The 23,219-nt window shown below is 50.6% G+C and overlaps 9 protein-coding genes across 9 annotated transcripts; 5 read left to right on the top strand and 4 right to left on the bottom strand.

Moving 5' to 3' along the window:
- Positions 1–4,538: 4,538 nt before the first annotated feature.
- P153DRAFT_356554 (uncharacterized protein) lies at positions 4,539–4,945 on the bottom strand (the record flags this gene model as incomplete). The annotated part of the gene is made up of 2 exons (XM_033666660.1): positions 4,539–4,877; positions 4,928–4,945. The coding sequence occupies 2 exons, from the start codon at positions 4,943–4,945 to the stop codon at positions 4,539–4,541; spliced, it is 357 nt and encodes a 118-aa protein (XP_033524264.1).
- A 24-nt stretch (positions 4,946–4,969) lies between these two features.
- P153DRAFT_366379 (cellular morphogenesis regulator dopa) lies at positions 4,970–11,179 on the top strand. The gene is made up of 5 exons (XM_033668041.1): positions 4,970–5,309; positions 5,368–5,492; positions 5,554–5,703; positions 5,754–9,668; positions 9,717–11,179. The coding sequence occupies exons 1-5, from the start codon at positions 5,210–5,212 to the stop codon at positions 11,010–11,012; spliced, it is 5,586 nt and encodes a 1,861-aa protein (XP_033524263.1). The 5' UTR covers positions 4,970–5,209; the 3' UTR covers positions 11,013–11,179.
- Positions 11,180–11,483: 304 nt separating this feature from the next.
- On the bottom strand, positions 11,484–12,413 carry P153DRAFT_366378 (uncharacterized protein). Its single transcript, XM_033668040.1, has one exon. It carries the CDS (start codon positions 12,227–12,229, stop codon positions 11,834–11,836), a length of 396 nt encoding a protein of 131 aa, XP_033524262.1. The 5' UTR covers positions 12,230–12,413; the 3' UTR covers positions 11,484–11,833.
- A 1,467-nt stretch (positions 12,414–13,880) lies between these two features.
- On the bottom strand, positions 13,881–14,490 carry P153DRAFT_396211 (ribosomal protein S1). The gene is made up of 3 exons (XM_033671460.1): positions 14,386–14,490; positions 14,087–14,332; positions 13,881–14,034 (listed from the first exon to the last, which is right to left on the bottom strand). The coding sequence occupies exons 1-3, from the start codon at positions 14,393–14,395 to the stop codon at positions 13,940–13,942; spliced, it is 351 nt and encodes a 116-aa protein (XP_033524261.1). The 5' UTR covers positions 14,396–14,490; the 3' UTR covers positions 13,881–13,939.
- A 239-nt stretch (positions 14,491–14,729) lies between these two features.
- P153DRAFT_339110 (uncharacterized protein) lies at positions 14,730–16,753 on the top strand (the record flags this gene model as incomplete). Its single annotated transcript, XM_033665815.1, has 2 exons — positions 14,730–15,871; positions 15,940–16,753. The coding sequence occupies 2 exons, from the start codon at positions 14,730–14,732 to the stop codon at positions 16,751–16,753; spliced, it is 1,956 nt and encodes a 651-aa protein (XP_033524260.1).
- Positions 16,754–17,171: 418 nt separating this feature from the next.
- P153DRAFT_289367 (FAD dependent oxidoreductase) lies at positions 17,172–18,552 on the bottom strand (the record flags this gene model as incomplete). The annotated part of the gene is made up of 2 exons (XM_033663652.1): positions 17,172–18,328; positions 18,381–18,552. 2 exons carry the CDS (start codon positions 18,550–18,552, stop codon positions 17,172–17,174), a joined length of 1,329 nt encoding a protein of 442 aa, XP_033524259.1.
- Positions 18,553–18,742: 190 nt separating this feature from the next.
- Positions 18,743–19,352, top strand: P153DRAFT_225878 (uncharacterized protein). Its single transcript, XM_033662660.1, has one exon. It carries the CDS (start codon positions 18,863–18,865, stop codon positions 19,220–19,222), a length of 360 nt encoding a protein of 119 aa, XP_033524258.1. The 5' UTR covers positions 18,743–18,862; the 3' UTR covers positions 19,223–19,352.
- P153DRAFT_366374 (uncharacterized protein) lies at positions 19,044–21,024 on the top strand. The gene is made up of 2 exons (XM_033668039.1): positions 19,044–19,153; positions 19,239–21,024. The coding sequence occupies exon 2, from the start codon at positions 19,484–19,486 to the stop codon at positions 20,927–20,929; it is 1,446 nt and encodes a 481-aa protein (XP_033524257.1). The 5' UTR covers positions 19,044–19,153; positions 19,239–19,483; the 3' UTR covers positions 20,930–21,024.
- A 391-nt stretch (positions 21,025–21,415) lies between these two features.
- P153DRAFT_430965 (uncharacterized protein) lies at positions 21,416–22,848 on the top strand (the record flags this gene model as incomplete). The annotated part of the gene is made up of 6 exons (XM_033672866.1): positions 21,416–21,487; positions 21,608–21,745; positions 21,817–21,976; positions 22,026–22,243; positions 22,330–22,470; positions 22,558–22,848. 6 exons carry the CDS (start codon positions 21,416–21,418, stop codon positions 22,669–22,671), a joined length of 843 nt encoding a protein of 280 aa, XP_033524256.1. The 3' UTR covers positions 22,672–22,848.
- Between the last annotated feature and the right edge of the window lie 371 nt (positions 22,849–23,219).

Below are 23,219 nucleotides of genomic sequence, written 5' to 3'. Positions count from 1 at the left end.
GCACAAGCGTTGTTCGTGGAGATGAGTGGGTGGAGATGAGAGCGCCGGGCGTAAACGAACCGTGCACGGATATAATTAGCGATGTGGGGTCCGACAACGGTTAGACGGAGTCAGAAAAGTCTCAAGACTGTCAACACTGTCGAGATAGATTCTCCGTCCCGTTACCGTCTCTCATCTTGTTTGCAGCAGCTGTGCAGCACATCACCGAGGATGTGCCGACCATTTGGTTGTGTTACTGTGTCGGCGAGATCAAAATCAGAGAGCGCTTGCGATGATGATGCAGGTGCCTGGAGTAGAATTACATTTCTAATCAACCTCCTTCATCGACATTGGACAAAACTTGACAACGAATAAAGAAACATGGCCAATCAGATCGAGTAAGATGGTCAATGTACTGTATGTTTAAGGTTACAAGGTTACCAGACCCGGCGGTTAACTTGATCAGACAAAAGAGGACTGGGATCTTTTTGATATCATGGCTTGGCTGATCGAGACTCGTGGTATCCCTACCTCACGTTTCCATCGGAGAGATTGCGGGTGCATGCTTCAAACCTCGTCCCTGTCTTCTAAGGCAGATTCAAACGAAAGGATCAGCTCATGACACGGCTTCTTCTCCCGATAAATGAACGAAGGATTCCACCACCAGGATACACTCCGGATGGCCGTTGCCATCGCCGTTGCCGTGTCCGGACAACACTGACCTATATCAATATCAGCACTCCCGAGAGCAAGAACATACATCGATGACTGTTAGTAACATGTAATGGAGCTACAACGGAGTTTTACTGGTCGATAGGAAAGTATGATAAAGCCAGGCATATGCCTTGTCAAAATTCGGGTCTGGCCCCTGAGTATCGACTGCAGCCGACTAGACATCGGTTGTTCTCTCATCCCCCATTGAATTTGTTGAGCAATCCCATTCACAACCCCCCATGGTACATCTCATCTGTCATGAAGCACCAGAGTAAGAGTGCAATAAACTTATATCTCCATGATTCGATGGCAAGACAGTTATATCGGTCAGAGGTAGTGCCAACCAGATAAGACCAAAGAAGATAACCAAGACCATCACATAAAGTATGTTCGGCTGTATGATCGGAAAGATTCTAGACGCCCACAACAGGACAGGTTTTCGCACCCCATGGTAAAATCGACAAAGGCTCTAAGGACACGACAACACAGAGCGGCCCCCACACACTACAGTTCAACTAGACAGCAGCAAGCGTGTATCGAGGTGCAATGACGCAACCTTGAGCTCCAATCATCTTACCAACTCGATGCTCAGAGTTGAGTCAACGCCACCTAGTTCTTACAGCACATGACGTGAGTTTCTTCCACATCATAGTCATGCGTCCACAATCCTTCTTGTGGGCGTAAGCCCCAGCCCGACTCCCGAGATGTTCCGATGCGGGAGGGAGGCTTTACGCCCCGCAGAAGGGTCAGGCAGCCATATTTACTCCCCAGGGGCGAACAAGTGTTCCTGGCATATGTTTAGTCACAAGGTATATATAGGCTAGATACCATACATCGTGAGGTATTCTACAGCGCGATGAATTATACCGCGTCACTACTCAAAGGACGTACCTGAACGAAAGCCTGATGCAACAGTGCGTTGGTGAGTGCACTAGTTACCAACAATCACTGGCACGTCATGCTGACTAGTGCGCCTGTATGATGTCTTTCAGATACACAGCCCCACCAGGGAAATAGCTCTCCTCAAGTACACAGCCTCATTTTGAAATTTTGGTCATCCCCAGGATTTGGTACTCCAATCTCCCGCACATCTCAGGAAGGTTTACGACGAGTCAGTACGTCTCTCTACTCAGATCCCCTGTGTAATCCTTCTGGTTTTCAATATACATAAACATGTTGAATCATAGCATACGCGTCATGCTACAATATCAAGCTTACATGTATAATCCATGTTGCATCGTTCCGCTACTTCAACCAAGTATACTAGAACACAACTCAACAACCATCTTCCAATGTATCCATGTTGAACACAGCTTGAAGTTGGCAGACGATTGGGCATCTTTGCTTCGCAGTTGCTGTCACTGTGCGTAAGGGCTTCTGGGTTATAACTTCTGTGCTGTGTTCTATACATCGTCGCTACAACTCTTTGTCTTGCGCCTATTTGTACCTATTCCGAGCATGAAGATGCTTAGATAAAAACAGAAACACAAACTATTTAGATATCTACGTCAAGCATGTAAGACCTAGCGCAGTCTCACTAGATCCCATACGTAAATTTACTGGAGGCCCAACTCTCCATAACTCGATACGCCCGCTTATGCACAGCCCTTGACATTTATTCCCGAGCCACCATCACTAGTACATGTATAAGTAGATTCCAGTGGCTGTGATGATCTCTCTGTATAGTAATAATAGTACGTACTTCGCCTCGTACCGTTGCTGCGGGTCATACCAACATCAACAATACCACAATTGTTGTATTTGTTTTAGGATAAGAACTAGCCCTCTACGGTCTTATTGCTGGACGAAGAGAACGTTGTCTTCACTTGCTTAGAACATTGGAAAAGCAGGGATCAAGCCATCTCGAGATATGTTTTATTTGAACCAACATTGAGCATGAAGGTCGTATTTTCTTGATCTGTAGCAGTTTCTGCTTGCTCATATTTTCCTTGATTTGCAAATTTCCATCTACAAATATCCCCCTGATGTACCACCCACGCTCATCATATATCTATATTGCGACTACTCAAGCAACTCCATAACATAATGAAGTTAGAGCGAATACTTCTCTAACACCTCAGTCTGAATGCTCATACAACTGATCTAAATTGCACAACATGTAGTTATATGTTTTCTATCACACGCGGTCCTAGATCGTGGATACAACGTATACCCGGTGAAAGGCAGTGGTGCTTGTTTACACACATAGTAAGTGTGCGTTCCTGGTGTGGACGCGACGCTGGCTATTAAATATACTACAATTTCCAGGTAGTAGTGACACATCTTTATTCTGAGTGATTAATGTAGGGTTAAACTTAATATTTACCCGGTAATATCTCTTGGTTTATAATGGGCTAGTTCAACATTTATGCATACAAATCACTACGAATCGTAAACGTAGCAGAACTTCTAAATATGATATTCAATCATACGTGTAATATCCCTTCTGACCGGCTATTTCTATAGCACCAGCAAAGTTTTACCAACAGTAGGCCCCCAATTTTTCATCCTTCCATCCGTCCCCACGACAACTGGATACCACTTCTAGAACCTCAAGGATTCGTTGACCTGACCCCAACCCTTGCCTGTGTTGGTTTGTGTTGACATCAGACGCGGTAACCAAATATCTTCACCCCTTCATGTGATTACTGCGATATGATCTCATAACTGCAGACGACTCCAACAAAGGAAACGCAAAGCCATCATCCAAAAACTGGCGATACTGCCAACTCGGAACTCGGTAAAGGGGTATAGGAAGCACATGCACTCTGCAGATCGCAGTTCGGACAGCCCGAACACGCCAGTCGGCTGTGGCGTGAAACTGATAATCTAGGGAGACACTTTGGGATAGTGCAGCTGGACGTATCCCATCGAGATGTCGCGGCAGTGATCGTCGTTTTCCGGTGTGAGTGACTTGCGATACATTTGCTGGTTTCGTCAACATTTGTGGTTGAGCTGTCTTGACCATGTCTAGAATCCTTCGTGTCGATCGTGCGGGGACCACCCTGTTGCGATTAGGTGAGGATGACCGGTCAGTGCAATTCGACGAAAACAGTCATGCATTGTGAGATGGCGATTTTATTGCTCGTAGAAGAAAGATATCGCCCAAAGTAAGTAAGCTGAGAGAGTGTAGTGGTGTGCTAGTACTGTCGCAAATTACATTGATTCAGGATGTTGGCTCAGAAGTCGCAGTGATTTGTCCACGGAATTGCATAGCTGTGCAGAATGGATGTGACCATGAATCACATAGCTTTCGAAAAAAACACACTCTGCATGTAGATCTTGCGGGTGTACCGTATTGGAAACGATGCTTCAACGTGCGGTCTCCATGATCATGCAACGCGAAGAAATGCATCTACAGTTGTAGACACTATGGTGCGACCCGCATAGCAATCACGAGGTATTCTGATTGCTTGTGTACCACCTGAGACAAGCCATGGCATTTCCCGTTTATACGCTCACGCATGAGCATGGGCACACGTTTGGATCAGCGTTGTGTATATCGTCGAAGATGCGTAACAACAATTCTCGCCAAACTCAGGCTCGACTTCTTTTGCTAGTTGGATGTGTTGTCATTGTGAATGACATCGATGCAGGTGCAATTTGGTTTCCTCACCGCCCTGATCTCGCACATGGAGGTAGGTACCGGGTGTAATGCATTGCCATACTCCTTTACCAGCAATCGTCTTGAAAGTATCGGACAATACACTTTGCGGTATATAAATTGGAGTGTGACGTAGTAGTCGGGCAGGATGCACACTATGGGAGTGTGTGTAGGTGAGGTCTGTTTAGAGCGCACCATAGACCAATCTTGATATCTTCGAATCTCCAGTGAGGCTCTCCGCTCATCCAGGCCAGCCGTTGTGCAGGTCGTCTGGAGCAGTAATGAACCTCCAGAATCCATACATGATGCTGACAAAGACCAGCACCACTAGGGCCTGTCCAACCCACACTGGGAGAGACCCATCGTTTCGCCCTGTGTCGCTGCTCGCTACGGACGATTCCTCGAGGTCGGGATCGGGATCAGAGTATGCTCTGTAAGTACCGTAATCTGGTGGGGGGCCAACAAGCAGAGGGGCAGTGGACGACTGAGTTGCATCGTCGTACGAAGGTGGCGGCTCGTCTGGTGGGATGCTGTCGTATGAGTAAGGCTGGCTTGTCGCTGGTGGTGGGTGGCGTGAGGCCTGCTGTCGTTAGCCGTGCCAGTTTAATAGACGATATGCAGATGACTTACCGACGAAAAGGTATTCATTGCACTTTGTCTGTTGTCCGAATAGCCTCAAAAGCGTGTTATGGCGCTCGTTTGGTGTTGATGTCGTGCGCCATACGCGTCACTGACATGTGATGGTGATGGATTGCGGAAGGAGCGCACGGGCGCAGCAAGTCGCGTCAAGTTGCGACGTCGTCGAGCTTCAATGCGCAGGCAGCAAATGCGGACACGCGTACCTAAATTACGACAGCATGTGTAGTGACTTGGAATCACCTTCCGGACACCTCAACCTCAGACACACCCAGCATGTCCATGGATCCCTCTGCTAACCTGCAGATATACTCACCACCAGCCTCGGGGCGCTCAAGTCCAGCACCACGAGCCTACCGCAACGCTACAGAAGAGTGTACGTCACGCTTAACAACTGGATGAGCTTGAAAATGAGCTGACGCAGGTATTTGTAGCTTTGTATAAGAAAGACAAAAGCTTTCGCAGGTACGCTGCTGGACTCGAACGCGCGCTCGCCCTCTGGGACACTGCACAGCAAGAATGGGCCGACTATATATCTTTTCTGGGGCGGCTGCTAAAGGTCAATCACTCCTCGTCACCACGGTCATGCGATCAGCACGCTCATATGGCTTTGTGTCCAGGCCCTGCAATCGCATCCGCCCGAAATACCAGTCATTCCACATAGCGACACAGTCGCACTGCGGTTAGCGCAATGCTTGAATCCAGCATTGCCCTCAGGCGTACATCAGAAGGCCCTCGAAGTCTACGGCTACGTCTTCTCGACCATTGGAGTATGCATGCGGTCCACGTATAGGTCGATAGATACTGATCTCGAGCCCAGAAACATGCCCTAGCCCGTGACTTGAATTTGTACTTCCCTGGTCTTGCCTCCGTACTCTCCTTTGCGTCGCTCTCGGTCCGTCCGCTCTTCCTTTCCGTGTTTGAGAGCCACATACTACAACTGGATGGATCTGCACTTCGACCAGCCCTAAAGGCTATCATTTTGTCTCTCCTGCCAGGTCTAGAAGATGAGACAAGTGAGGACTTTGAGCGCATGGTCTCGGCGCTCGACAAGCTACGCAAAGCTGTTCAAAGTCATTCGGACGAGGTCACTGATGTCGGAAATGCGAGCGAGTCGTCTCACTTCTGGCAGTGTTTCTTCTTAGCAACAATCACAAACGCATCCCGGAGACAAGGCGCCCTGGCGTTCCTTGTTCGCCGCTTGCCTAAATTTGGCCTCCCCGGTCGCCGCACGCTGAATCCAAATGATAGTACAATACCCATAGAAACCTTACCTGTCGAAGCTGAAGCTGCCGTTTCTCCAGAGCCTGGGCTTCTTGTCCGCTGCTTTGAATCTGGCCTCTTGGACTCCCAGCTGCTGATCCAACGAGGGTTTCTTGATTTACTCGTCAGCCACTTACCTCTCGATTCTCCAATCCTGCAACAACGCATAAATAAGGGGGATCTTGAGCGACTAGTTGCTGCTGCGTCTAGTGTTGTGTCGCGGCGAGACATGAGTTTGAATCGTAGACTGTGGGCATGGTTCCTTGGTCCAGAACCTGCTGCTATTGAAAACGACGGGAACGTAGGTTCTGCTCTCAACTCACCGACACAGGACAAACACAACGCCGTCGCAGATCCCTCTGCCTACCAAGCAGCTTATTTCTCCCACTACGGTCTGGAGGCGCTCAGCAGTAGCGTATTGAAAATGATCAATCGACGGGGAAAATCCCCTTCCGAGCGAGCGCGCCCTTTCCGAGTATGTCTCTCACTGATGGATCGTTGGGAGGTGGGTGGCCTGATCGTACCTGAGATCTTTCTCCCAGCTCTACAGAGTGTTCAGTCATACAGCGAAGTGGCTTCTAAAGAAGAGGTGGAGGAAGTCATGAAGAGCGCCAGTGCCTTCTTCGACGGCGTGGACAGTGGCCTCATCTGGGGAAAGCTGGTACATCTAGTTACATCGTCGTTGAACGTCAAAGCCGTCAGTCGCGATGAAGCCCTTCAGCAATCAAGGCTGGCAAAATTCGTACTGGCTCGCTTCAATTTGAAAGAAGAGGACATGGTATTGCATCACATGCCTCTGATGGTTCTTTCTACATTGGTCTCACTGAACGAGGCATTTGCGGACACTACCAATTCAAGTGTCGACCCTGAAGTTGTTGATATAGCTTTCGAAATCACAGACTCTCTCGTTCAGATTGTACCAGACAGAGCTTTCCAACCCGACCAAGGCACTAAGCTAGAGATGTCTGAGGCAGGCAAAGCGCTCCGAGAGACAGCACTTCAGCAGATAAAGATATTCTACGACGAATCTCAGGGCAGCCTCGATGCTACTGATGCCCCGTTCAACTCAGCTGAATTGGGCCAAATGGTTCTGCGCGAAGCTTCATCCATGTTCGCAGCATCTATGGAGCACAAAATCGCACGTGTTTCAGCTGAGATGCCCTCCCGAATTTTGGCCAATTTGATATCAAAGGTACAGGACATGGAGGCTGTGAGCGAGGTCGATCCTTCTACTGTCTTGCAACGCGTCCTTTCGACGTTCGCAGAGACTCGCGAGAACCTCCCCTTCACTCACTTAAGTGCCATGACTGGTGTACTGTTCGCACTGCAGACATCTCGACTCTCAGAACCTTTCATCGCTCCATCACAACTATCGGAAATCTTTCATCCACTCGTTGCCTCTCTCTGGCACTACCTCTCGCCACTGATGCCGAAATATCATGTGGAAGCTGCGCAGTGCATCTTGCAACTACACACAGTTGCTCCTGCTAGTCGAATGGTTGAGGCTGCAATCTCCTCGATCATCGTAGAACAGCTCTCACAGACCTCGAGCAACGCAAATACCGCAGATTGTGGTCAAAGATTTGCACTTCTGTGGACGCACACAATGTATGAGATGAGCCTACAGTCGGAGAAGCGTGGTGCCTTGATACGCCGACCCAGCGGTAACAATGTGACACATCCTTCACTCCCGCCAGGAGAATTCCATGCCGTTTTGACTAGGCCACTTCTCCTACTCCTAGATACGCTTACCGAGGAAGCATCTGAAACTTCAACTTTTATCCGAAGCTGGCTACAGGACTTGCCGAGTTTGAATATGGTCTTCGAGGTTCTTGCAATCCATATGCAGTCATTGCAATGCTTGAATGCAACAGAGAGCTTGATTCCTGACGAAGCTTCGAAAGCACCTCGACCTCGATCTAGAGGAGATGATAGCAAAGAGTGCTTGTATTACTTAGGACACTTCCTCCAAATCCTGAAACATCCTTCGCAAATGATGTGGGCAACACTTGCTGAGGCGCCGGCCGAGGGATCGTCATCACGAACGTCACTGCAAGAATGGCTCGTACGTACGTGTCTGAGGACACTTTCAGTCCACGTCGGAAGTGCAGAGATACCTACCCAGCTTCATATATCGCAGCTCCATCAAACCTCTGTGTCTCTCATATCCCAAATCTACCAGAGTCCTTTCTCGTTCCCACTAAGAGAGCTGGAGCTTGAGGTACCGTTGATGGCAAGACTAAAAACAGCTGGCCCCTCTTTGCAGGGACTTCTCCTGGGTGCGATACTTTCCGCGCTCAAATTACGCCTTACTCGCCCAACAGAGGAACCAGTCCCAGAACCGAAGACTCCCGGTCAACCAACCCACTTGGCCAGGATGTCGATGGCATTAAGTAGGGCGTCTTTGGACACCGGTCCTACATCCATTCCTCCACCCCCGCAACTGGTTGAATGTTTGAAGTATGGTTTCTCGTCGCCCGCCAGTCGCTTGGTACTGGATGACTGGGTTCAGTTTCTAATCGAAGTTCTGCCTATGTTTGCCGATACTATATTTCAGAACCTTCTACCTTTGGTGGAATGCTTCTGTAAGCAAATTGGTTCTACGTTTGAACACCTCAAGTCCACGTTTGAAGAACACATAGCGACACCAGGGAAATCACCAGAATCAACGCTCATTTCATTGATCAACGGACTGGAACAAATTCTGGCTAAGGCACACGATCGACTCATGCTACAAGAGACAAAAACGTCTGCCACTAGGTCTCCCGAGCAGCCTCAAGGCTTTTTCAGCAACGTGGTTTCTGGAGTTTTTGCTTCAGATATCAACCAGACACGAACTCCCACTGCCAACAGTAGACTCACAGTTCTACTGTGCTTCCAGGATACAGTGCGAATCTGCTTCGCGATCTGGTCGTGGGGAGGTTATGGGCAGAAGCAGGCACATCAGGATCCAACCTCAGCCTTATCGCTCGGATACACGTCCCTGCGTATGCGCAATCGAGCTCGCAGAATCTTGGAGCATCTATTTGCTGCGGAAGCGCTGGAATGCCTAGAGACATTAGCAGTCCTCTGGACCCATGCTGCAAAGGACGATATTCAGGAGACTGCAATCATGGGTCTCCTCAACGTTCTTAACGGCTCTAAACCTAAGCACACAATCCCGGCAATCTTCAACGCAGTGTACAGTCGGACAGATCCTAATGCGCTCGATACCAACCGCATGTCGACATTGACTTCTAATTTGTCCGACACTGATCTTGTCGCGTTTCTCGTCGAGTATACGAAGTCGCTAGAGGATGACGCTATGGACGAGATATGGCAGGACTGCACCCTCTTTCTTCGTGATGTCCTTGCAAATCCACTTCCCCATAGACAGATTTTGCCTACTCTTCTTGAGTTTACGGCTGTCATTGGGCAAAAAGTCGATAACACTCATTTTGGCGAACAGCGAAAGATGCGGAGAGAGCTTGCAGTATGTTTGTTTCTCCTCATGTGTGGACTTTGTTAACCATCTTCATAGGATATCTTCGCGCGAATTCTGACCGCAGTGTTCACGACACGCTCGATGGGCTATCTACAGGATCCAAACCAGGTATTAGTGGGCGAGAAGGTTCCGGCCACTACAAACGGCAGTTACGCTCAGAAGAGAGCTACCGACGTTGTTTCCATTCTAATCTCGATCGTTCCGAACCTGCCAATCATTCTTGTCGAGAACGACAGAGTCACAAAGGTCATATCCGACATCTCCACATCCGTAATCGGTCCTACGTTCCGCGCGAGGTCGTTCCCAGACAACGTCACCGAAAGCATGCTGAATCTGCTTCGTAGCTTGACCAAAATAGCACAAGGGAACAAATTCCTGAAGAAGGATATACAAGACTCTTTCAACGACCCTAAATTCTTCAACACGCCACTTCCACTTCTCAGAGACTCGTGGTTGCCTATCTTAGCGCAATGGACGCAGTCAGACAAAGATCGGGTGCCAGAACTTCTTTCGCGTCTGTCTGCGCCAACGACAGCCGGGATTATGTTTGGTGTTGGCGCTGCATCCGCGAGACAAGAAGCCGATCGCAGGACTCAGCTCACATTTCGACGCATTACGCTCCTTGTTCTCGCCAGCCCAGAAGATGCTTTTACACCTAACATTCCACAGATCATGGAGAAGGCTGTTGAATTGCTAACTGCAACTCCGGCATCATCTCCCTCATCAGCCACTCGCGCAGACGTGCTCATCTTACTGCGCGCCGTCATCCTCAGAACCTCGCCTGTGCATCTGGCGCCACTGTGGCCTGTAATTAATGGCGAGTTAACTTCGGCGTTGTCGTCACTTCTTCCAGACGCCGACAACAAAGAGCATTACACCAACGCTAGTATCGTACAAGCATGCAAACTACTTGATCAACTGGTTGTTTTAGATCCGGACGACTTCCAACTCATGGAATGGCTCTTCATTACGGATACAATAGACGCAGTCTATAAGCCGACGGTCGCACCCCCACTTCTCTCCCTCACGGACGAAATCAACGAGGTGCTTGCGTATACCTCCGGTCCCAATGCAGCATTGATTCTACCACCACAATCATACTCTAACACGGACGACCCGAAGAGAACGCTTCTTTTGGATCCACTGATCAATGCGCTAGAGAAAGAAGAAGGTGCTGCGGTTCTCGACATGGCGAGGCGCGAGCTCGTGGACAGAGTTGTGAGGCCGTTCTTGGGGGCCATGGCAATGAATGCTTTTGAAGCGCGCTATGGAGGGGGGGATGCTGACTGGGAGGGAGTGTGGAGGAGTGTGGTTAGAGATGCTGGGTCGTAGAAAGGGGAGTGGATTTGAGAAGGATGTAGATGCAGTGATGATTGTGTCAACCAAGAGCTGCTCAGTTCGTATTGCTAATCCGAGTCTTGATCGATCGTTTCGTGTGAGCAGTGTAGTGATAGTGAGAGGTAGGTGCCCGTACTTCTACATAAAGCGAATACGATCTCTTTTAGTTTACTTTCAGGTTATCTTTAGCCATCTGACTTTGAATTTTGGTTTACTTCAGTGTTGGCGCTATCGTACCATGCAACCAGGCTGAGGTATCGGGACAAAATGTAGCTACAACACATGATGAGTGAGATACTGCCGTTGCGGTATACCCTCGACCTATGCAGGGTTCAAGTAGAATTCACTATAGATCCTGCGCTTCTCCGGTTCATGTTTCATCTTTTACTTCTTCCATAGTACTACAGACGTAAAACACGTTTTACCACAGCATCACGTTTCTTTCCAGATTCGCAATCTAGATCCATCTAATCCTGTCCGGAGAAACATTTACCATGGGCCGCCAAGCAGTCTACCACGACATCATCGTAACCCAAACCTCACACAGCCCCGTCTCCCGACCTGCATGACAGTAACATGATGCACAGCGCATTCGCATTCAAGTGTCCTAGTACAATTTAGCTCCCTCTTACACCATGAGTATGTCACGTATGCCAGTCTTTGCCGCCAACAAGTAGTACAAGCCTAGCGCCACTTCGCCGTCCAAAAGTTTTCTTTGTTTTTTGTCGCAAGACCCTGGGTCAGAAAAGTCTAGAAACACGCTCGGTACCCCCCGCACCCACAATGCTATTTGTGTACAGCGATCCTGCGGCTCGTCACGCGCTTCCGGCGTTTCGTGCGTTTGCTTGTTCGCCGGTGATTACTTGTTGGTCCGATGTTTGGGGGCCAATGAACGGCGTGGATTCGTAGTTGCGGGGGGTCTGGGCCGTTGAAGTAGATGGGAACGGGTGGAACGGGTGCTTGGGAGCGTGGATGGAAGTCTTGGGTATTTGAGAGGTCGGCGGTGTCGGGCCACGCGGCGATGGGTGTGTAGCGGGTGTTTGTAAGGCTGGACTTTGGATGGCGGATTTGTAGACAATGAAACGGATGATGCATGATCGAGTATAAGAGTGTAGGGTGACTTCATGTCGACGGATCAGCAAATTGCTTTCATCCAGACTGCAGATATTCGCAACAGCCTCATGTCCCGACAACTCCCTGACGACAAACATCCTCGACTACGCAGCCCATCGAACATGATCTCCGGGACTCAAGACTACCAAATTTGCACCGCCTCAGCAGTCAGAATCCAGCAAGTCGGCGGATCATCTCAACGTCCAAATCCAATGGGTGCAGAGCGTGCCTGGTGGGCAGACCGTGTCCACCGCAGCCAAACCAGAAGAGAATTGGAGGAATCGTACTTGAATGACTGCGCTACCAGTCAACGACACCCGCAAAACCCACAACCAACCACGAACACTCACAAATCACGGGCTACAGCAGAACGAGACGCCGTCTACCCTCACGCCCCACGTCGTGAGAACCGAAGTAAACCATTAGACATTGAATACGACCACGAGCCAGTTGATCTGTACAGTAGTGCAAGTCAAGAGACGGCCGTATGGATGGACGACCGCAAAACGCTGGATCAACTCCACCAACTTCAACTCGACCACCTCCGTCAGATGACAGAAAAAAAGGTGTCGATAAAGCCATACAAGCCCGAATACCAGTTTCTGCGCCGGAAGCCTAGGGTGGAGAAGCGGCCACAGCATTGTGATCCCATGATCACACCTGAGGACTTGTTCCGCCTTGTTGGTCCCATACCGCGGAAAGTGGTACGTGAAAACGCAAGGTCTTCACCTCCACGTCCGCCAGTCACTTTGGCGGCTGTAGCAGCGAGCTGGATCCCTTCGTTCCGCAGGCGACAGCGAGCTAGCCAGCTGTTCAGCAAGACGTTTAGCTTCGATGCTGTGTCGCAGAGGGGTGAGGCTGCTCGGAGCCCGCAGATCAGCCCTAAGACGAGTGTATCATACGAGACTGCGACGCCCGACGAACCAGCCAAGAGAAAGCGAGTTGACTCTTCGAATTGGGGGTCATTCGATCGCAAGATCATTAAAGATGAGGGTAGTGAACGTCCGGCATCTTCGCCTCGCCAACAACCAGTCCCACATGTATCTCCACCTTTTTCACTTATCTTACCCAGCTCAAGGATGGACGTGGATGTGCACCCCGGCCGTCGTGTCTCCTTCACGCGCCATCGCGAACCAATTTTGGCATTGGACTCGGCGGGGTATCACGCGTACCTCGCACGTGAGCGCCCGCATACCTCTCCTGAGTCGTCCAGAACCGGGCGTTCGGTGTCCATGGATAGGTTGACGGAGCAGCACAAGGATTGTAGATCCACGGTCCATAGGGGGGACTGTAAGTTGGGATGCAAAGGGAAGACTGGTTCTAGAACAGCGCTAATAAACCTGGCGACACGCGAGGTGGAGCGTTCAAGGTCGAGGAGGAGGAGTGCGGATGGAACGAGGTGTGCGAGCTCGGAGGCTGCGTTGAAATTCATTCGCGAGAGTCGTGAGAAGAGAATGGCGGGTAAGGAAAATGGGAGTGGAGCTGATGAAAAGACGAGGAAAGCAAGTTATGGTGTTTTTGCTGATGAGGAGGAAAAGGGATTTTGGGGAGAAGGGGAGTTGTGAGATGACGGTTCGATTTGGCGTTGCTGATATAGTTGGGGTTCAAGTTCATGAAGTTACAACACTGTTGATGGCGTATGATAGGCTTCTGTTAGTATTAGCCCGCATTACACAGATTAAATCAATCAACATGTGTATGCAGTAAACGCGCTTTTGGTTGGGCATGGTATCATTCATGTCGTATATACCCATTCGTAACCACATGTCTGTCCAAGCCCATTCTCCCCCACATGTCCCAGTCTGCCCTTATGCGGCAATGGTGACCTCGACCTCAACACCAGCCTCGATGTTGATGATGATCTGCTTGACGACCTCGGTAGGCGCGTGGAGATCGATGAGACCTAATCCAGAAATCAGCCGATATCCCCCCGAAACACATGTGGCTCAACTTACGCTTGTGGATGCGCATCTCATACATATCCCAGGTCTTGGAACCCTCACCGTTAGGTGTCTTACGGGTGGTGATCTTGAGGTTCTTGGTGGGCAGGCGGACGGGGCCCTTGACGCGGAGCTCCTTGTTCTTGGCACGGTCGATGAGCTCCTGGCACACCTTCTCGAGCGACTTGACGTTGCGCGAGGTGAGGGTGATGCGGATCTTGTGGATCTTGGGGCCCTCGCCGAAGTCCTTCTCAGGCTTGTCTGGGGGATGTTAGAACGAGTTCGCCAGCGCATGGGTGAGAGACAGGGCGTACTGTAAGACATGGTGGATGTGGGTGGAGTGTATTGGTGTTGACGGGAAGGTACAAATTCCAGTCAAGACTTGGATCGTGGATCGCGGTAACGTGATGACTGGTGTGGTTTTGGCTGAAGACGGCGATCGTGGTCGTTGAATATCTCCCAAGATCGATTTTGCGACATGTGTGCGGCGGGCGTTCACAAATCTTGGCACGCTAGTACTCTATATGGCATAGCACGTTTTGGGTGGGATGAGCCATCATGACTGCATCGACAAACGACAGTTCGAAAGAGCGTTTATACCCTTTGCTGTGAGAAACCACATTTTCCAACTCACTTTCCTGCAGTCACAGGCAAAAATATGTCACTTCCTCAATTCGCCCCATTTCCAGACTCCAAGGTCCGGCGGAACATCCTGCCGGAAGAGTGGCAGCTGTATCTGGAGTCGTGGACGTCACTCGCAGACCTCTATTTACGCCTCAACAACCAACAATTTTCAAAAGCAGCAGAAGAGTCTGACTCTTTGGCGTCTTTCCTTGTGTCTTTCTTTCACGAATTGGCCAGTGATGAAGGCCTTACATCGAGAGTTATATCACTGCGAAAGAAGTGCTTTTTCCTACTCCACAGGATTTTCTCAACACCAAAGGTTCCCGCCCCTTTGCTCAGTTGGCCGATACTGTCGGATTTCTGTCATGTCTTCCCAAAGAGCGAACAATTCCGCACCTTGGTACAAACCTTGTGGCAACGGGAGAGTGGAGCTATTGAGAAGTCATTACAGACAGCAAAAAACTCCTTGATCAGAAATCTCGAATCAAAGCGACCAGAAGAAGCTGAGGGAACTTTGAACAGGATAGCACCACTTTTAAGAGTTTCCCCGGACGCCAGCATCTACATGCTTACAGGATCTGACTTTCTGGATTCTCTGTATAGCGCATACCCTCAGGCACCAACTTCGATGCAAAAGAAACTTGTCACAATAGCATATCTAGGGCTTACTGCGGCACTGGAAGGACCAAAACCGAACTACTCGCTCTTGTCGGATCATTTGTACAGTCTGAAAACCAACGAAGAGCAGGAGCAAAAGAAAGAGCCAGGGAAGAAGACGCTTGTTGCAGATCTCGTTACCAATACATCTTTACTCGAGAAGATTAGAGACAAAGCCGTAGCTCCTGAAGCAGCGAGAGTGAAGAACACTGCGGCTTCGCTTAGCACATTTCGCCAATCCAGCGTTGCTCGTCCAAAGAGACTGATTCGTCGAAAAGTGGACAAAGGCAAGAGCAGGGCGGAAGGTGATGAGTATGGACATGGTGCATTCACTGGTGAAGTCCATATCCACAAGATGAGCATTGTCACTCAAATACAGGACCTTTTCCCAGATCTTGGTGCCGGCTTTATCATAAAGTTGTTGGATGAATACAACGACAACATCGAGGAGGTCACTGCGCATCTTCTCGAGGACTCGTTGCCTCCACACCTTACCAACGCTGATCGTAGCGAAAAACTGTACGTTCGATTTCTCAAGACATGGTCCTATGAATTGAGCTTCAATATAGCATACTAATACTTCCTAGGCCTACCAACACCACGACACCACAACCTCACCTACCACCCAGATCAAGCCAACTGCCTGAGCGCCGTAATGTTTTCGACGATGATGAATTCGACAAACTCGCCGTAGACACATCACGTCTACATCTCGGTCGCAGAAACCAAGATCTCAACGCAGACAACCTCCTCTCAGACCGTAGCAAAGCACCATCAAAATCCTCAATCTTAGCTGCCCTCGCAGTGTTCGATGCCGATGACGATGAGCGCGACGACACATACGATGCGGAAGATGTTGGAGCATCCGTCGACAACGCCGCTCCCGCCGCAGACGAAGCCGATGCCGACCTCCGAGACAAGAACGACGAATCTTTGTTCCGTGCCTACTCCATGACCCCAGCGCTCTTCAGTCGTGATGCCGACACACGACGAGGCAAGCCCCGAGCAGCATTGAAGAGCGAGACGGGCATGACAGACGAAGCAATCGAAGGCTGGGGTATCATGATCGGGCGGGATCCCAAACGATTGCGGCGTCTGGAAGCCAAGTTCTCTACATTCGCGGGCCAGCAGCGCGAGCTTACTTCCACAGCCTGGAAAGACTCCGGCGAGGAAGACAGTGGAGACGGGCGACGCGGCGGAAGAGGAGGATTTGGTGGGAGGGGAGGTGGTACAGGTCGAGGACGCGGTGGGAGGGGCGGTGGAAACGTTGCGGGGCCTGCTGATGACAAGACGACGCAGGTCGCACGGCAACGGAAAGATGCTAATAAGGGCTCGACAGCGAATCACAACCGCAAGGCTCAGAGAGGGAAGAAGATGGCTCGAGGCGGATTCCCAGGGTAGGCGAGCAGGTATTGTCACATGCTATCACTCTACCCCTTCACCATCCTCTCTGAGCAGATGGAAGTCTACTTTGGTACTACATCCTCAGTATTCGTCCTTCCCTTTCTTTTTCGCGTTTCGAGCTGTATGATAGATGACATAGCATAAGAATCGATGATGAACATCAGGGGTGAGCCCGGACATGAACATCAACAAGAAGACTGTATGATCGTTCGAATGTTTACATTCTTCACGAGGGCGTTTGGAACCAGTTCACATTCTTTAACGAGCAATACAGGGGAGGCAACATTCAGGACGATGATAGCTTACGCCAAAGTCTCCAAGTCCAACAACCCAGGAGTTTGAATCAGGACGAAGTAGAAACCTGACCCGAAGTTCTCGCGATCGTACCAAGCAAAGAACGTTCATCAAGCCCCAACTAGGACGTCCCGTTTCCGCCTATCTTCGTCCACTCTTCCACAGCACGGAAATCCATAACCTTACCATCCGCACCAAATCGGCCCAGCGAGTCCCACCAGTCCCGGTCCACAGCCGTCTCCGGTCGCCATCTCATCATCTTCCTGACTCTATCCTCCACCTCTCCCTTAGCCTCTAGTGCATCTGCGACCAGCACACCTACAGCAGGAGATGTCATAAAGCCGTGGCCCGAGCCTCCGACGGCAAGAATCAAGTTCGCTAGCTCAGGATGTCTGTCGATGAGGAACACGCGGTCCACTGTATCTGCATCCCAACACACACGCGCGAAGGTGAAGTTTCGATCTGCGAACTGCGGCATCGTGTCGCGCAAGAGGGTGCGCATGCGCGATTCTGATTCCTCGGGGATCTGGTGGCGTGCGAAGGGGACGGAGCGGAAGGCACCGGTTTCCGGATCGGAGACGGGGTTCAGATATCCTGGGTGTTCGTCGCAGATTTTCATCTCGTGGCGTTCCATATCAGGTTCGATGAAGAAGCCGCTGTCTACGCCGTATAGGACAGGGAGATTGCGGTAAGTTTGTGCTTCTTCTGCGGAGAGCGGGAGGTGCGCGAGGGTCCATGCTGTGGGCCGGAGTTGGTTCTTGAAGTCCAGGAGTGCGTCGCTGTTTGCGCCCGCTGAGAGGATGGTGGTGTTTGCTGTGTGGACGACGCCGTCTGCAGTGCGGGCACCCAGTATGCTGGTGCGATTTGGAGAGTATAGCAGCTCGTGGACTCGGCCTTGTGTTTCGTGGGTCACGAAAGTGACGCCCAGACGTATGGCTTCTGCGTGCATCGCGAACAAAGCACCGCGTGCGAAGACCCAGCCGGCACCGCCGTCTCTCCAGAAGCCCCGCCAACCGGGGAAATCGCCCTGTAGCACACCCTCGGGCATGGTCTTGTGGAAGTCTTCCTTTGTTTCCAGGGGAATGAGGTGGGTATGCTCGGTTTCAGCATACTCGATGCAGCTCTGGTAACCATCTTCTCCCACGGCAGCCATGATGAATCCTGTCTTGTGGTAAAAGGGTGTGAAGAGAGGATCGGTTTTCCAGGCTTTCATTGCAAGTTGATGAACGTTGTTCCAGAAGTAGTCGATGTCTGAATCGTTCGCAGAGGGTTTGTTTCCTGTTTGGAATCAGTCTTCGTGATAAGGTGGAGGAACGATGGTTATGCTGACCCTCTTCCGCAATCTTATTCAGGTCATTGCCGGCAGAAATGGCTGATGGGAATGGGCTTCCATCGAGCACTGTGATGCCGGTGTGGCCTCGTCTGGCCAGCTCAAGAGCTGTGGCACAGCCCCATGTCCCGGCGCCGACAATCAAAATGTTGCTGTCGTTTTCCGAATTCATGGTGTGACCAAGTGGTGCAATACTAGCAAGATAGAAGAAGAAGAAAACTGCAAACTTTGCAATCATTGTGTGATGTATTTTCGGACTTTCAAGAGACTTCTAAGTTGTTGCAAATGCATTCTGAGGCTTCGAATTCAAGTCTTAAATTATCCGGACAGAATTATTCCATTATCTGGTGGTCTGAGGAGGGGAGCTTGTCACGGGATCACGTTCAAGCAGTCATCTCGAAGTGGGTTAGCATCGTTTTCGCCGCGGGAATGACAACTCGAATTGGAGGCGCGATGGTGACGTCCACCAACTCTCCGCTCTCATGTACCGCGCACGCCCGTCAATACCGCGCATAGCCTTCCGGACGCGAAGGCCAGGCGAATGCTGGACTCAGGTGCGATGCGCAGCCTCCAGTCGCGATTCAAAAGGCCGCAAAGGCCAAACGCCACATTGGACAGCGGAGAAGCTGGAGACGAGTGAAGAGTTTCCCTTGACGCAGGCACTCAGCAAGACGATACACCCAGCTCTTGAGCCGACCAAGAAGCCCAGGAAGCAAGGCGCCCCCGTGCACTTGCACAGGATTCCTGTTGGTATCAATGTGCGCACGCAGATTGTAAGTCCACGCCTATGCGGTACGTCGAGTCCTGGGGCAACAATGCTATTCGCGCTGGGCGGGTGCTGATGCTGGAGACTGGCAGACGATGTTCTTGCCTACATAGGCCACACGCTCGAGAAGCACAAGGGCTGCGATATCCTCGACATCAATCCCGGCGCCGGCCTCTGGTCGCAAAAGCTGCACGCCTTTCTCCAGCCACGCAGTCATATCCTACTCGAGCCCCGGCCTGAAAAGTTCGCCCAGTTTCTCGATCCGCTCCTAAACGCACCCGACTCCAAGTATCGCCTAGTGACGAAGGACCCAACCAGCCTCGATACGTACAGGGAGATGGTGGATGATGGTGTCTTCCCGCACCAGACGCGCCGGGACGCCTTTGACGGGAGCGCTCAAGAAGTCAACAATACGCTATTGGTAACGGGGTCGCTGGTGTGGGATCCCCGACTACCAGGTCTGGGCTTCGACTCGATGGCGAAGCAGCTCTTCAACCTTTTCGCCTCAGCTGCGTGGAAAAACGACGGCTTCCACTCATTTGGACCAGTGCGCTCGTTGTTCTGGGTCGAGCACGATGACTTTAAGCCCTTGATTGCTCAATCTATTGTTGCCTTGCAGAAGGCCAACCGCGTGTTGGAACTTACGCATAATCTCAATGTAGTGGTGGCTGCAGAACACAGGGAACGTCCCGTAGGAAGAGGCTCTCTCGGACGCGAACCACAGCACGAGCTTGAAAGCGTAGTCCGCGCCCTACGTTCAGGACGAGATCAAGGTATGGAGCTTCCCGCGCATCGTCGTGAGAACATCCATGACTTTGCTGCACATGTGGATGAGGCCTCAAATGGTACCGGCATTAGCAGCGTGGCCTTTTTGCACAATTATTTGCGCGAGCAGGATATGGCCGGCAAATCAGCTGTGGGTATGCTCCAAGAGGGCATTCTAAACTGTTACCGCTACGAGCGAGACCTGGTCGAGAAAAACCCCGATCTTGCATTCAACAGCGACTGGATTCTCAACAACAAGAACAAGTCGGGTCAAGTGCACGTTAACCATCCCGCGAAGAATGAAATTTCCGTTTTCTCCAGGATGCGCAGTCAGTTTGCCAAGATTGTGCGAACTAAGCAGGAGATTGAAAAGATCGCCGACATTGGCGAGGAGCTCTACCTGACTGAGTGCAAAGTACTTAGCATAGAGGACGGTCCAGAAAAAGACAACTTGCTTAAAAAGACCACGGAGTTGGAGGAGGCGTGGAAGCACGCAATGAGCACCACCGATACACATAATAGACAATTACCTCCCACAGAACTCGACGATCGCATCGCCCTCCGTCATCCCCCTTCTCCTCGTTTACAATGGGACAAACGGCCTTATGAGCCCCTCATCATGCGCACCAACGAAGCGTGGCCCCAGAACCGCCTTGGTCTCATCTCAGCAGAGCCGTTTCCTCGAACTGCGGACCAGAACCCAGAGTGGCATGAATGGGTACAAGATTTCATCTTCGGTCTCTGCAGTCATTCCACAGATTCTGTCGTAGAAGCACTCGACAAGATGCAACATGGTATGAGCGACATTGTGAGCAAATGCCCAAGTCTGATGGATCCGAAGAAGGGTGGGAGGCTGAATCTGAAAAATCTGAGAGTCAGGTTGTTGACTGGTGAGATGATCACAGAGCTTTTGGCGGCGTATAGGGACTGGCCGTTCAAGGCGCCGGGGACTGACCATGACAAGTATTTCAGATACAAGTCTGGGTCGTTTGATTTCAGTACAGATAATTGGCCTTGAGATGTATACCACTGTATGATGAACTGTGTTGGTCGTTTCTTTAGAATGTACAGTAACGATCCATGAATGAAAATGGTATGACAGGTTTCAAATAATCTCCCCAAGAGTCTCGCTATATCTAGTGTCACACAGTCGCACTTCACGAGACGTCTGGTGGGTAACACTGCGTGACTTAGCGTCAGACTAGTATCTCACAACGAGGAAGACGCAGGATCGTGGCTCGAGATCTTGTTATAGATCCTTGTGTAAAGCTTGGCGGCGTGGTGTCTTGGATCGAATTATCGGGGCGCAAGAAGGACTGTTCTAGTCCGAGACCCAAACTTTTCGGAGATATAATCAAATTTGAGTTGCACAGATCGATGAAAAGAGGAAGTCGCGCTAGTGACATTACAAGACTAGCCAACTAGCTTTCTTTTACATACGAGCACCGCGGTCCAGCACCTTCACCAACCCACATCGTCACCACCTGAGTTTTGCCTAGAAAACATGGACTCTGCTCCAAAGAAAAGAAAGGCAGAGTCGGACGAACGACATGACGGTGGTCACAAGAAAGCCAAGGTGCGTTGCTTTTCCGGGTGCAACAGTCAAGACCCACGTCAGAGTGGTTTGTCTTGGCTTCACCATCTTCTTCTCGTCCTGCAGTTCCGACGAACCTCATGATACTGATGCATTGATCAGGGAAAAAAGAAGTGGGACACACCCCGGCGGGGAGCAGAGGGTCGAGCCATACAGGCAGGCGACACAGGCATATGGGCGACATGTAGTATGAAGAATGAAGCGAAAACCGTTGCCGACCTCCGAGATCTATTTCAAGAGGTCAGTAATATCTTCTTGCATGATTGGAATGATCTCTGCTTCTAGCATATGGAAGACTGATCGAAGCGTAGTACGCAACTAAGCTGTACGGAACGGGCGAGACGAATGAAGCGTCTGACGATTCCGACGCTGGCGATGATATCGAAACTGAGATTCAGAAAGAACTCGCCGATATACGCAAGCCGACAGTAAAGCCATTGTTCACATCGATCAAGCTGCCCACCCAATGCTGTAAGTGGTTTCTAATACTTCGTAATAGCATCATATTAAGTCAGCCAAGTGGTCTTCTTCAAGACACGCCTACCTGTTGAGCCTGTTTCATTCGTTCAGAGGATCTGTCAGGACACAGCAGACGGTGCTCAGCCGAAGAACTGTCGCTTTGTGAAGCGACTCACGCCAATGACGGCAATCGAAAAGGCGACCACTAGGGGTCTCGATGCCGTGGCAAAGCTAGTGCTTGCTCCTCATTTCCACGGCCCTGATAATGCGGGAAAGAAGGTGAGTTCCGTCATGCTGTCCGCTTGCATCCAGATGACGCACCTCGATCGTGCGCATTACCTCGCTAACGTGTTCGGATGCTGAAGTTTGCAATACGACCGTCAATACGGAATAACAAAGAGTTCACGAGGGACGGGATTATCAAAACTGTCGCGGCTACAGTAGGCCCTGGTCACAAGGTTGACCTTCATGGATATGATCATCTCATCCTCGTGGAAATCTATCAGGTGAGATATTCCATACCGGACACGCGTTCCTACATCTCGCATGCATCGATGCCCGTTCTTATCTTGGCAGGTGCTAATCATCAACAGAACGTACTGGGGATGAGCGTGGTTGGTCCCGACTTTGACAAACTAAAACGTTTCAACCTTGACGAGCTTCGCCAGCCGTCGTCCACCAACGACGGGCCAGATCGAGAGACGTAAATTATAGTTGGAGAAATGCATGATTCAAGGCTGACGTGAACAATCCCGGCCGCCTGTTCGAAATCTTTTTAGTCCTGCGTCATCAGGCGTCCTATAGCTGCAACTCTTCAAATGTAGTCCTTATGGCAGGCAAGTGTGAGTAATAGATGTAAATATTATACAACAACATCAAACGCTCAGCGGCTGCTACAAGACCGACATGACGATGTATAGTGCTTTGCCATGGATCGTCTCCTATTTGTCGGGTCCTCAAAGCCGGCTTGTGGAACGCTTGCGGGACTCGATTTCGAACATAGTTAGACGGATGAGTATCGAAAACACATCGAAGCCCTCGGTTGTTTGGCGAGTCACACCAGATGTTAGGCGAACAACTTCCGTGTGAGAGGATAGGTAGAGACTCGTCCCGCCTAGACGGCATTTCCCTCTCTAGTAACCACCACGTGTGATCTGGATCCAGTCCACGCGTGCTCACCGTCAAGTGTCATCGCCATGTGCTATCAAATCGAGGCACGGCGTTCTTTGAACTGTTTCCTATTTCAGACAGCCAA

The sequence above is a fragment of the Dothidotthia symphoricarpi genome (genome assembly GCF_010015815.1).
Source record: "Dothidotthia symphoricarpi CBS 119687 unplaced genomic scaffold P153scaffold_9, whole genome shotgun sequence".
Taxonomy (NCBI): Eukaryota; Fungi; Ascomycota; class Dothideomycetes; order Pleosporales; family Dothidotthiaceae; genus Dothidotthia; species Dothidotthia symphoricarpi.
This window is presented reverse-complemented; position numbering and strand designations above follow the sequence as displayed.